The 14387-nt window shown below is 32.9% G+C and overlaps 2 protein-coding genes across 3 annotated transcripts; both read right to left on the bottom strand.

Moving 5' to 3' along the window:
- Nucleotides 1-2372: 2372 nt before the first annotated feature.
- LOC112726599 (NDR1/HIN1-like protein 12) lies at nt 2373-3788 on the bottom strand. The gene has a single exon (XM_025776047.3). It carries the CDS (start codon nt 3526-3528, stop codon nt 2782-2784), a length of 747 nt encoding a protein of 248 aa, XP_025631832.1. The 5' UTR covers nt 3529-3788; the 3' UTR covers nt 2373-2781.
- Nucleotides 3789-4017: 229 nt separating this feature from the next.
- On the bottom strand, nt 4018-7983 carry LOC112726598 (two-component response regulator-like APRR9). 2 transcript variants are annotated; one of them, XM_025776046.3, is made up of 9 exons: nt 7797-7983; nt 7434-7635; nt 6619-6780; nt 6402-6532; nt 6148-6294; nt 5779-5932; nt 5272-5689; nt 4580-5132; nt 4018-4410 (listed from the first exon to the last, which is right to left on the bottom strand). In XM_025776046.3, exons 2-9 carry the CDS (start codon nt 7606-7608, stop codon nt 4297-4299), a joined length of 1854 nt encoding a protein of 617 aa, XP_025631831.1. In that variant the 5' UTR covers nt 7609-7635; nt 7797-7983; the 3' UTR covers nt 4018-4296. The 2 variants fall into 2 exon arrangements, with proteins under 2 accessions (XP_025631831.1, XP_025631830.1); XM_025776045.3 differs by having other exon boundaries at nt 7434-7712; nt 7797-7966.
- Between the last annotated feature and the right edge of the window lie 6404 nt (nt 7984-14387).

The raw sequence follows: 14387 nt of genomic DNA, 5'->3' as shown, positions 1-14387 counted from the left end.
AAAGAGGAGGAACGAAAAAAAAAAAGTTGACAAAGAAGAAAGGAGGAGAAGGAGGAACACGAGATACAAATATTGGAGGAGAAACGCGAAGAAAAATATCATAATTTCACGTGTGCGTTATGTAAGTAGGTTTTGTTGAGTTAGAGTTAATTTGTTTAGACTTGTTTATCAAAAAAATTTGTATATATAACGGAACTGTTAAAACTATTCTATATTTTTTTCTTTGGTAGAGACTTATAAAAAATTCATATATTCAAAGGTTTTTTTTAACCTTATGAGAATTTTTATATATTCTGAAATATTGTAACACTAATTTAAAAGTGTAAAATAATTTGTTAAAAATATGTTAATAACTGATAATCCCATAATATATTTATATATGATTTAAATATTACTATGAGCATTCTATACTGGACTAATTTTCTCCTTCATAGATTCATTCCATGTGCTATAAAGTATAAATCATGAGTTTTGAAAATTTAGTTCAGCATTCATAAAATATATAATTTTTTTTTGTCCTTTCTTGGGTTGTAAGGAAGGAAAATAAAATATAATTTGGACCCGACTCAAGTGACGTACCTTGCTGTGGTGAGTAAGTCTCCCAACAAAATAATTACATACACTAAACTTTGAAATCGAAATTTGTTTAAACGAATTCGATCAGCTTACCACTTAAATCAATCTCCGTTGGTTCAGCATTCATAAAAATATACTACTAAGCTTTGTTTACTGGTCCATAAAAATTGAGCTTTAATAAATGCCTTATATGTAGTGATGAGTACAAGGAACTTCCCAATTAATAGTTGATGAGTAACAAAGTTGCAGTCTAATTTATTTAATTCGTGGACAAATCAACCATGCACACTTAACAATATATATATATATATATATATATATGAGTACTATCAACATCTCATCAATATCGCAGCAATTTAAGACAGGCACCTTAAATGAAATAACACTTAATTTTGCCTCTAAATTTATACATAAATTTTAATTTAATCTCTAATATTTTAATTATCTTTATTTAAATTTTAAACTTTATAAGTATAATTCATATTAATTTTTGAGAGAATTTTATACACATAAACATTAATAAAATATTAATATAGCCAGTCAAATACTACAGAACTTATAAAATAATACAATTTTAGTATTCAAATAGTCAGAAAATAATACTGCACCACTTGCTTTTTGGGAGAAAAAATTTCTATAAACATCACTTACAATTTTTTTTTATTGCTATTTAAGTCCTAAAACCAAAACCACATCATTTTAACAGGGTCAAGCATAACATTTGATTGTCTATATTAGTGTTCCGTTAATATATGTAGTTATGTACATTGAAAATGATTTCAAAGACTAATATGAGTCATGTTTGCAAAATTTAAAAATTAAATAAAGACAATTAAAATTTTAAGGACTAAATTGAAATTCGCATACAAATTCGAGAATCAAATTAAATATTATCTCTACGCCACATTATTCTTGTAATTTTAATTGAATTTTTTTAGGATATTTGGCAAGGTAATTTCAGTTGAAAATTTTTAAAATATATTCTTTTTTCTAATAAATGTATAGAAAATGTTTAACTTTTAGCTTGTTATTATTCTTTTTTATATTAAAAAGGCCTAATAACTATTCTAATATTTTATAAAAACATTTATTAGCAAAATTCTATTAAGTTTATTATGAAAATGCTGATGATACGTGAAAAAAAAGAAAAAACTATATTCTAGGATAAAGTTCGTGAATTACTAATCCTAATATACTATTAATATAACAATGTAGAGTAAATTATTTACAACTTCTTCCAAAAATTTAGACCCCAAAAAATGTCAAAGCTAAGGAGTATATTGCTGTAAATGAATTATTAGTTTTTTTTTTTTTTTTTTTTGCAAGTAATGAATCAAATTTCGGAAACCCCCACTTATTCATGAATAAGATTTGTATCCTCTACCATTAAAACTAAAGTACATTGAATTTTCTTGTCTCTAATACTAATTTTCTTGTCTTTATAATATGTCTTGTTTAACAAAGATTCAACACTAATTTAACCTCTCTTTCTTCCTTCCTTACCGAATAAGTTCAATTATCTCTTTTCCTGCCAACAAGCAAAGACAAAAAGAGCTAAAATGGCACATAGTATGTGTTTCCTTTCACTTTATAAAAGCAAGCACTTTATATAATTGGATGTATGTATTTATGCGATAAAAAAAATTCACTACATGAAGTTACATGTACTTCCAACCGCAACACTCCTCCCCCCCCCCCCCCCCCCCCCAAAAAACAAAACCAAAAAAAAGTAATGCTATTTAGGCTAAAGCATTATTACAAATCCTATCAGAAACAATTTGGAACCAATCAAAATATGAGTACCAAATATTAAAATATTTATTATAATATATATGATGACAAAATGATAATATAAAATATTGTACATCAATGTGACTTTCAAAGTTCTATCATCTCTTCCTTAGGTGATCACATGCAATCAACTACAAAAAGCAAGACTCTTCTGAAAAAAAAAATCAAATCAAAATGGAGGAGCAAGATTAACATTCACACATTTTACCTTATCACACCTAGATATATACCAATATATCACAGTAAATATTGATAGAATTATTCATTTTGTGTGTATTTACTTATAACTTATCATCTTATTATTAGAGAATGGAGTGCAATTTTTTACTTAAAATAACTGTCAAACTCCATCTAGCCTATGATGATAAATTTTAAATCAATACACAAAAAATGAATTATATAAATAATTCTCTATTACATATCTACATTACAGATAGGAGATCCAAGAAGAGGAACTTGTCCCACAAAACCTTTCTTCAAACCCACCAACATGTCACACTTGACATAGATACTATAATGTGCTGACCTTATGTCACCAGCTTTCCACTTCAATCTTCCAAGGAGTGCAAGCTTAAGGCCAACCACACCATAACCTGCATCTTGGATTAACCCGTTTGACACCTCTGGCGAAACTGGCACTGGCGACCCTCCGATAACCGGGGATAATGCAACTGTGCTATGCTTCTCTAGGTAAAGTGGTGGTAGCATTACACGTGGTGTGATTGGTTGGTCCCTGTAGGACACAAATGCATTGAGATTGTCAAAATAGATTGAGACACGACGGTTAGGGTTCCTTATAAGGATTGAAAATTGCATGGTGATGGCCAAGAGGGGTGGTGATGTTGCATTGAGGCCAAAGATGGCTGCGCTGGCCACCATGAAGTGGGGTTTGGTTGGGTGGTAGGCAAGCCAGATGATGAGGATTATGATGCCAAGTAAGAGGAGGGTGATAATGAGGCAAAGGTAATGTTCACGCTTCGGACGATTCATGGGAGCATAGTAGCGAGGATTAGCCATGTTAGGCTTTTCCATGTGCATGTTCCTCTGATGAGGGTTCATTTTTGGTTGGAAATGGGGATGACCATGTTGGCGTTGGTGGTGATGGGTTGGTTCATCATCATCATCAGTTTGAATTTGATGATGAGGACGATGTTCTGCCATTATGCGAATATGTCTTCTACGATAGATAAGATAGAGAGAGAGAGATAGATATAGAAGAGAACTTGAAATGAGAAAGAGGGCTTGGTGTTGAGTTGTGGAGGCTACTTAAGAAGTGAAAAAAAGTGAATTACGAAATCTCTAGCATGATGAGATGGAATAATAAGGAGACTTGGAATCGAAGTATAAAGCTTAAAAATGTGTATGCTATGTCATTTTAGAGTATAAGATCAATGGTTGAACATTGATCACTATTGTGCAATTATACTGTTTATGTGTTTTACTCTTTTTTATGTTTTGTGCCTTGCTTTCATTTTGTTCAACCTTCTTTTATCTTTTCTTTAATTTCTTTGCTTTTGATATATAACTACGGAAAAAAGAATGCAGTAAATTAACAATGAAGATAACAAGTGGAGTAATGTAAAGCAAGAAGCTATCATTCTTTATGCACAGGAATTTACACACACACACACACACACACAGATATATATATACTCACAACCTTAAATTGGTATTCAACTCAAACGAGGACACAATCAACACACACACAAGAATAAATAACAGAACTCCAAAGTTCAATGATAGTTAAAATAACAAGCCAGATGAAAACAAGAAGAATGCTTAAAGCTATCACCCTACTTGTTGCCTGATGATTGAAGAAAAATAAATTCAACCAGAGACACTACTAAATCCTACATCTAATCACATGGTTAAAACAATAAGTATTAGAATCAACTATAAGTGCAAGCAAGTTTAAGGAAATGAGAAGGATTACGAATTGCCACCAGAGTCAGGTACCAGATCACCATCTAGTACTTTACGGACAAACTGCCCTTTCACTCGAGGGCGCTGCTCGGCCAATCTTTGCCTGGTTTCGTATCGAACCTGTACAAGAAATCAAACCAATAAACATTTGAAAGATCTTAAAATATAGGTCAAGCCAACGAACTTGTACCCAATAATGTTCTCCGAATCTTTCTTTGAGTTTCCAAACCAAGAAATCATACATAATGTTAGAGAAGCTCTTTTTAGTAACTAACACTAGTTGCAGTACCTTTTTCCCATAGGATCTCTGTTTTCGCTTTAGTCGAAACTTTGTTAGGGCCGCTTGTCTTTGACTAAAGTGATGAAAGTTTGTTCCTCCAAATCCATCATAGTTTTGGCGAACACACTCGCTAAAAGTTTCAGGATTGTTCTTGGGTACCACATTCGAAGTATCATTTCCATCACTTCCACTGCCTACGCTTTCATAGGCGATACTACTTTTATGTTTTGCAGCATCAGAAGATAAACTGTTACCCGAACTCTGACCGGTAGAGGATAAAATGTTACAATGTTCCTTAGACTTAATATCAGAAGTAGCCTTGCTGAAAGGGAAGAGTCCACATTCATTGCTTGATGATTTTGGTTCGAATTGTCCATACTGACCAATGACCAGAGTGGACCTGTTCTCTTCATTTTTGCCTGTGCTTCCATACTGACAAGTATCTAGAGTATTTCCAGATGATTTATGAGATTCTTGAGAATTTTGATCATTGTTGGTTACTTTGGAAGAGGTAATCAAAGGTAACGGGAAAGAAGGCTGCAACAATTTATGACCGCTATACCTGCATATAGAAATATAGTCACCCTCTTCAGCGAAGAACTTCGCCTTTCCGATTAAGGCATTATACCAAGATGTATTCCTTTGGTATTTCAATATCAATTAAGAATAAAAAAGAAAATAACAAGAAACAGTGAACTCACCTAGAAAAAGCAGACGTGTCCGAATGTTTCAATCTTTGTCTTTCCTCAGTTATCTCACTAGCTTGTTTACATGAGCCATCAGAAAGATCACTTCTTAACAAAAGTTCCATTTTTGTATCTGAAACAGACTTGGTTGTATTATCACCACTATAACTACAGTTTTCATTGATAGGTTTTTCGATATTCTCAAATGTGTCAATCATCCAGTCAGTAGCTCCTCTAGAGGGCTCCACCACTGAACCGGTACAACCATGAATCCCTACATTAATATTAGGATTGGCTCTGCTTGATTCAGCTCTTAGAACTTCATCTTGGCTTTTGATTTCAGCAAAACAATGGTCTCTTTCTATCATTAAATCTGTCGATTTAAGAGATTTGTTGCAGATTGCAGACTCTGATACAAGTCCCACTGATCTCTCTGTATACAAGACATAATTGCCAATAAGCAACACACCATGGATACCATATTTTAACCAATTATAGAAAATGAGAGGAACTCACACATACCTATTTCATCATTATGCTTACTTGATTTACTTTCATGGTTGATGGACACCTCATGGTGCACGACATCAACATTATTCAATTTCAGTTCAGAGGCATCTTGCCGTTTTTCCATGCATGCGTTCTCAGCTTCCAAAAATGACGAAGTGCAAGTGCTCTGTTAAATCGTTGACAAAACATGTAATTTATGGTTGAAATCTCATAAAGGCAACCTTAACTAAAAATAGTTGTGCTATTGTGCTGGCAAATTACCATAAAGTAAATAAATAGAATAACGAAAATAAAAAATTAAGCGTGACATCCATAGTGAAACAGATAAAATTGACACATATAGAAGGCAAATTCAATCTAAATTTTGAGGATTGAACTTACATGAGCTTCACTCAAATTTTCACCACATCCATTATTTTCTTGCAAAGAAGCCACAAAAGCACTAGACTGATTGCTTGTAGAATTGTCTTGCGAAACAGTCTTAAGTTTTTCCATTGGAAATGTCGTATTTTGAGGGGGCTTGTCAATCTGTATATACAATATACAAAGAGAGAGACACTTGTAAGCTAAACTAACAAGCTACTCTTTAACAGAAAGAAACATGTAGAAAAACAGAGGTTGAAGGATGTACATACAGCGTGCCTTCTCCATACATGCCGCCATAAGTTCTTAAGCTCATTCCTCCGAACAGGCTTTATAAGAAAATCGACTGCACCTTTTAGCATGCATTTCAACACCATGTTAACCGAATCTTGAGAAGACATCACTGCATATTACATAAACTTTAGTCCATTAGCCATTTAAAATCTAATAGCAAAATTAAGAACACACAACGACAAGTAAAAAACATACTTATGACAGGAATGTTTTTACAAAAATCATGTTCCATGATTAAAGTAATGAGTGCAAATCCGGATATTGCGGGCAAATCCACTTCTGTTAAGATGAGATCTAGGTCTGTTGCTTTCTTCTTCAATACTTCCCATGCCTTTAATCCATCAGAAACAGCAATAACTGCATGGAAAAAATTACCGCATTTTTTTTTTTTGGGTAGATTAACTGCATATAGATTATACTAAAAAGCCACCAAAATGATGTAAAGAATTATACTAATATAGATCAGTTGTTTTTTCCCCTTGTCTTCCAAATATTATTATCAATATCATATATAAATTTTAGAATAAAAAACGGTTGAATAGAAGTCCATTTTCGAAAGGCATCCGATAAGGGACCCTTAAATTGGTGATTTTGCTATTCATTTTGGATCGACACTGTATTTAAAATATCATATCATATATCACAACTAATTTCAGTTACTAAAACAATAATAAATAATATCATCTTAAGATAGCATATAAATAACAAAAGTGCCACAATTTACTATAATTATTATTTTGGATTAAAAAAAGTACCATGCATACATTTTAATCATCATACTATACGAATGCAATTCTAATCTCATCAATCTAGCTGAATTATAATTAATTATCATATTTAAATAAAAAACATTATAGATCAAACAATGTCAAATAATTAGTATAAAATTTTATAACTGCGATCTAATGAAGTTTATTTATTTTTCATGATTCCGGGGATAAATTTTCAATTTTCAACTTGTTTTACTGAATCATTGAGTATGAATAACAAAAATAAGAAAAGAAGAGAACCTGAATAACTGCATTTTCGAAGAATAGCAGTGATGATGTGGCGGGTAGAGTTATCAGCTTCAACCACCAAAACCCTAACCACCCTCCGCGCCAGAATCTTCTCCCACCTAATCACTTCCTCACCGCCACCGTTACCGTTACAGTCCTCGTTTTTCGCGATTTGCTCCCCTTTCATTCTGGATGTGCTTGCACCGTCATCGTTCTGAGCAGCAGCAATGGTAAAAGCTTGAACCTCATCATCCATTCTCAAAATACCACAACAACAACAACAACAACATGCTACATTACATTATTAACATTGATAGAGAAATTTTACAGAGAAAGTAGAAAGGAAGGAAGGAAGGAAGGTAACGATTAACGAACCTCGCTCACAGAAAAGGTAGATAGGTGCGTGGAGGGAAGAGAAAATCAAGTAAGAAAATATCGCAAGAATAAATCGCCTTCCAATGCGTTACTATTCACTGACTATTCTCTCTCTTCTGTGAACCGCAAAAATCGCAGAAAATATCTTCTCTCTCTCTCTCATTCTCAATGGATGATCAGAAGGTCCAATGCTATTGCCTACTGGACATGCTGACCTGGCTCAATTCCAGCCATCAATTTTATTTTACTTTTTATAATAATAATAATTTTTTTAATGTCAACAAAAAAAGCTAATTTGCCATTTAGCAGGATTTATTATTTTTAATTAATAATTAATCAATAATATCTAAAAATATGAATTAAAAATAAATTGTTACACTAATTAAATTAAATTGATAATTAAAATTATTAATAAAAAATAATAAATTTTATTTATTTTTAATTTTTTTAAATATTTATTGTTAACTAATAAATTATTACACATTAAAATTTTCTTATCACATAGTATCTCCAATTTTTTTTTGAAAATGTGAAAATTGATTTCTTAACCTTATGCATTCGAGGTTATCAAGCTATTATCACAAGTATATGTTTCAAATAAAAGTTACAGATGAATGAATGTAATAAAAATTTCCTTTTTAAAATTATGATAAATCGAAATTAATTCATACTAATTAAGTAATTAATAATTTAAAACATAGTGTGTGTTAATATTTAATTGATACAGAATTACAGATACAAATAAAACAATAATTTTTTAAAATTAATCTTGCGTTCTAACTTCTACGCAAAAGAGTAGGAGTTGGATTCTCTTTCTTAGGGTCCACCAATGAACACGTGTTGGCGTTGGGGTTTGGGCTTTAGCTGCTTCTCTTGGTCTTGTGGTGAGTTTGGATAACACGTGGAGGAGTCTATCTCGGATAGGATGCCTTGGATTTAGTTTGATCTATTTTTTTTATTTATTATTTATAATTTTTTATTAAAGACATTTATTTTGTGCTTGGTGAGTTTGGATAACACGTGGAGGAGTCTATCTCGGATAGGATGTTTTTTTTTTTTTTTTTTTTACCAAAGATAGAAGACTCGAATCCGCAATCTCTTAATTGAATATGGAGAGACTATGCCATTTGAGTTATTACTCATTGACAAATTTGGAAAAATAGGAGACTCGAACCCGTAACCTCTTAATTGAGTATGGGGAGTTTATGCCATTTAAATTATTTATTATTTATTATTTATAATTTTTTATTAAATACATTTATTTTTTGCTTTTTATATTTGACGCAGCTAATGGGAGGCAGAAATAGATTACACTAAAGCGGTTAATCTAAATTCTAAATGGAATTTAAAAATGCGATTGACTTAGGTTTTAGTTTAGGTAAATAATTTAAATAATTTTTTTAAAAAAAATTAAAATATAAGAATTTTTATTAATAATAATTTATAAATAAGTTATTTTGTATTTGAATTTTTAGTTATAGAAGTATTTATTTTAAAGTTGTAGCATTTGAATAAATAACTCAAAAAATATAATTTTTTTTACAAAAAATAATATTAAAATAACAATGATAATAAATACCTTTTAATATTAAATGTTGATTTTCTATAACCTAATCACTAAGATTACAATTGTTTAGACAATTAATTCCTTATTTTCTCTTTTATTAGTTTTATTTTTTAGGTAGAAACTGGTTCTTTTACTTCATCTTCACCTATAATGGTATTTTTGTATGTGGTAAATAGTAATAAAATTTTAATTCACAATAATCTTGATGGCAATGCCAAAAAATTTATTGTGTAGTTAGTGTTTGCTATTTTATTGTGTATGATATGATAGATAAAAATAAAAAATAAATGTGAAATGTGTGTCAATGTATATTTTGTTGCTGTTTTTTATTTTTTTTACTTCTACTAAATTCCCTCCTCTTTTATTGGGGTCAAGAACTTGCTATAACTAACTATAAAAATAATAGCAGCTATATAAAAATAAAATCACATGAAAAAAAATTAAAACTAAGATTTTATACGACTAAATTCCCAAAATGGTCCCTCAGATTGGGCCCCTGCACCAATTTCACCCATGAGTTTCCAATTGCACCATTTTGGTCATCGAGATTGAACTCCGGGCACCATAAAAGTCCCGAAACCTATTTTCGGCCTGAGTAAGCAAATCGGAGTGCTGATCTGGCAAGTGACTGCCACGGTGGATGTTCCATACGGTGTCGTTTAGGGTTTTGGCGCCTAAGGAGAGTAAAACGTCACCGTTTTACATGAATGAAGAAAACAAAACGTTAGAGCCATATGGGTTTTGATCACTCACAATCTTCTCCTTCCTTTCTCCAACACTGAAACACTTAGACTCCCTCTTCCTCTGACAATGGTGAAGGCTGTGTGGTGATTTAGGGTTTGCGAGTTCAACAATTTTGCGGGACTGCTAGTATCGCCGTGGAATTCACAGTGCCGTTATTGAGGAAACATCATTGTTGTTGTTATTGAGGTGAGTACATAGTGCCCTTATTTTTTTTCGACAAATCATAGCTTGATTTTCAAGGGTTTAGTTGGCTTTCTGTTTGTTTGTGGTGGGGTGTTTTCATCGTTGATAAAGGTTTAGGGTTTCATATATTGTTCTGTTAGGATATGGGTTTTAAACATGCTCTGCTTTTGCCTAATGAAACAGGGGAAAGTTTTTTTTTTACCATCCATAAAATGCAATCTGTTGATTTTTGGGTTGTGACCATGGTCATTGAGTTAATGTGTACAACTTTTATTTCTGATGCAGATGAAAAATCTAATTGACATTATGTTCCATCATGGGGTAGCTTTGAAAAAAATAAAGAAGGAAGAATGGTTTATTCTCCTAATAAGAAAAGTTGTTTGGCTGATATTGATGAAGATACATTAGATGTTTTATATATTAGAAATTACCATAAAAAGCTTGGGTATGACAAGATGAAGGAATGTTGGTGGCTTGTTCACCAAAAAGCTTAATGATTATTGAAATAATGATTATTTATTTGATTTTGTATGTGTGTGACTAACATTGGTTAATAATGATGATATATTGATTATTGATTCTTGAAATCAGGAAGTCTGCATAATAGCATAAGCAACCGTTTATGAGTTGTTCTTGAAATCAATTTGGTGAATTTTATTTGGGTTGAATATGAACTGATTCTGCAAAATTGGAATGGGACTATGTTGTTTGCACGATATAAATGTTAAGGTCTATTATGGTGAATCAGTGTGAAAGTTAGGAATTGTTATGGTGCATTTTTTAAAAGTCAGGGTCTATTATAGTGCACGGGGTAAAAGTTAGGGACTGTTATGGTGAATCATTATGTGTTCTCACTCAACATGGCTATGTTATCTCAATTTCTGTTGCAGGGTCTGATTCTAGCCATGAGGGAGGTGATGCCTAATGTGCATCACCGTTTCTGTGTGTGACATTTGTGGTGTAATTTCAACAAACAATGGAAAGACTTGAAGCTAAGGGGATTGTTGTGGGATTGTGCACGGGTCACTACGCACCAGGAGTTCAAGGAGTTAATGGATAAGATTAAGAGGCTTAACGAGGATGCCTGGGCATATCTAGAAAAATGGCCAGAGGATTCATGGACAAGGTTAAAGTTCAGTCACAAGCTGAAGTTGGACTCTATTTGCAACAACGCATGTGAAGTATTTAACTCAAAGATAAAGGAAGCACGAGAAAAGCCAATCATCACACTGCTCGAGAAAATCAGAATGTTTGTAATGCGCATAATGGCTAAGAATAAAGTGAAGATGGAAAATCACGTGGGAACACTACCACTAGTTATCAAAAGTAGGCTTGAGAAGGTTAGGAAGGAGTCTAAAAATTGACATCTAATTTGGGCTGGTGATAATGGTTATGAGAAATTCGAAGTGCATGGTCATCCTACAAACCATGTTGATTTGGGAAAAAGACTTTGCACTTGATGTTCTTGTCCAGTTCCTGGTTGAAGAGGAGCGGCTCGAACTCCCTACTACGTGACTAGCACTACCCATCATTTGTCACAAGAAGAAGAAGAAGAAAGAAGACAGAAGTGGAAGTGGAAGAAAAAGATGAAAAAGATAGGGTTCACATTGAGTTTAGGGTTTATAAATGGGAGTAGGGACTATATTGGAGCAAATTCACCAAATGTCCATGTCATATAGCCGTTTCTACATCCACCGTGGCAGCTACTTGCCAGATCAGCACTCCGATTTGTTGACTCAGGCCGGAAATAGGTTTGGGGACTTTTATGGTGCTCGGAGTTCAATCTCGAGGACCAAAATGGTGTAATTGGAAACTCAGGGGTGAAATTGGTGCAGGGGCCCAATCTGAGGGATCATTTTGGGGATTTAGTCGATTTTATACCACACACAATGTTAAATACAAATTTAATAATAAAAATAGAGGGGTAAAATGATAAAAAAAAAACTGGAAAAATATATACAATAGGTGGTCAGATGGAACATTGTTTTAAAATGGTAATGGAGGGTCAATATTTTCAGCAGATATCATTACGTGAAAATAATGGTGGAAGGCCAATGCTTCTAGCAGATGGAACCTTGGGTGAAAATAGTGGTGGAGGGCTAATATTTTCAGTATTTTTTTAGAGAGCCAAGAATGAAAGTAGATTTTTTTTGTTTTGATGTTATTTTTTTTTACGTAAACGATGGAATGACTTATCGAGGAGGAAAAGTCATATATTTCTATTTTTTCAAAAAGTTATGAATTAACTTTTTGAAAAGTTAAAAGCTCTTTTTAAAATAGTACCAAACACGCGTACTGTGACTTTTCATAATTCAAAAGTAAAAAAAAAATAGTTTCTGCTACTTTTCAAATGGACTCTTAGTTTAATTAATTATAGGAGGAATATAATAATAAAAAAAAGAAAAAGTTTAGGGCGAATGATAGAAAGTCAAAAATTTATTTTTGACTAGTAATTGATTATTAATATTTAAAAATATAAATTAAAAATATATTATTAAATTATTTATAAAAAAATTAAATTAATAACAAAAAATACTAATTAAAAATAATAAATTTTACTACTGCTTGAATATTTTTTTAACAAAAATTATGTTAGATTTAGATGAGATGGGTTTAGTAATGGTTTCAAATTTCTTTTTGTGCATGCAGCAATTCATTGGCTTAATCAAATAAAGAATACCATGGAAACCAACGTAATTTCCGATTTAGAATCATACTTAACGTTTTTTTTTCGTATTAAAATCGTCCTTTTAATTTTTTTGGACAAATATACCCTCACCACCACCACCACCACCACCACCACCAAACAACAGCAACAACACCAAACAACACCAAACCACACCAAACCAAGAAGCAGAAACAGAAAGCAAGACTACCACCAACACCAACACCAACACCAACAACAACACCACCACCAAGAACACAAAAAATAGAAAGCAAGAAAACAGAAAGCAAGAAAGCAGAACGGCGGTGATGGGCTTCTGCTCAGTGGGCTCGACAGCAACGGCCATGGAAGCTTCTCGGACGGCGATAGAGGTGCAAACGGCGGTGATGGGCTTCTGCTCAGTGGGCTCGACGGCGGCGCGGCGAGGACGACGACGACTGGGTGGCGCGATCCTCCTCCTCGCGGCTCTCTCTCTCTTCGTTGTTGACTTGCGATGGCGGCTCGTGGCGGATCGGCAGTGACTCCCCATAGACGGCGAAGCAGCACGGCGGCGGGGAACTGACGCGGTGGCAGGGCGCGGACAGCATCCCTTCCTCTTCCTCTCCTTCTCCTCGGCGGCGGCAAGGACGTCTGGAGGTGGCGGCGCGCTTCTCTGCTCCCTCAACTCCACGCTCTCTCTCTTTCCCTCGGATCTCCCTCCTAACGGCACAGTGGCGGCGACCGTGGCAGTGATGCCCACCCTTCCCCCTTCTCCTTCCCCCCTTCCCCCTTTTCCTCCCCCCCTTTCGAATACCCTTTTCTCTTTCTCCCTCAACGTGTTTTTTTTTTTTAATTTTATAATTTTTTTATTATAGGGGTAGTTTAGAAATAAATTAAAAAATTTTATTAGAAAGGACGATTTTAAATTTAAATACGACTTTAAAAATGATTTTAAATCAAAATATACACCAGGAACGAGTTCGACTCCGACGTAAGGAACCAAAACAATACTTATCCTTTTGATTTCTTTTCTTCTGAACTTTTTTGTTTTTTTAATTAATTTTTGGTTGAATAACACCTTTTAAAAATTTATAAAAAAAAGAAAAAGAACGAAGGAGAAAGAATACTTGCATGGCTTTAATTTTAGCTATTTAAATGCATGATTTATTTAGGATAAATAATTGAAATAAAATATTTAAAAACCAATATTATTTAAATATCCTAAACCAAAATCGGTTATATATTTTCTTATTTATATGAATGTAAATCGTTGCACAATGATTTCTAATTTATGTAAATCGCGATAGAATACAATGATTTACTAAGATTTTATTGTCAATCATTAGAGGATCTAGCAAATTGCCAATAATAAAAGAGAGATTTACAAAATAGAATTATAAAATAGACATAACGAGTTTTTATAGAGTTGCAAATAATAAATAATAAGAGTAAA

Source organism: Arachis hypogaea, chromosome 12 (assembly GCF_003086295.3).
Source record: "Arachis hypogaea cultivar Tifrunner chromosome 12, arahy.Tifrunner.gnm2.J5K5, whole genome shotgun sequence".
Lineage (NCBI taxonomy): Eukaryota > Viridiplantae > Streptophyta > Magnoliopsida > Fabales > Fabaceae > Arachis > Arachis hypogaea.
The sequence above is the reverse complement of the archived record's forward strand: the minus strand, read 5'-3'. Positions and strand labels throughout refer to the sequence as shown.

Excerpts from the sequence above, each read along its gene's own strand:
- LOC112726598 (XM_025776045.3), bottom strand. The coding sequence starts at position 7,677 with ATGGATGATGAGGTTCAAGCTTTTACCATTGCTGCTGCTCAGAACGAT. Across the intron at positions 5,133-5,271 it reads GACACGTCTGCTTTTTCTAG|GTATAGCGGTCATAAATTGT; the intron begins GTGAGTTCACTG and ends TTCTATATGCAG. Across the intron at positions 4,411-4,579 it reads AGAGATCCTATGGGAAAAAG|GTTCGATACGAAACCAGGCA; the intron begins GTACTGCAACTA and ends TTTCTTGTACAG.
- LOC112726599 (XM_025776047.3), bottom strand. The coding sequence starts at position 3,528 with ATGGCAGAACATCGTCCTCATCATCAAATTCAAACTGATGATGATGAT.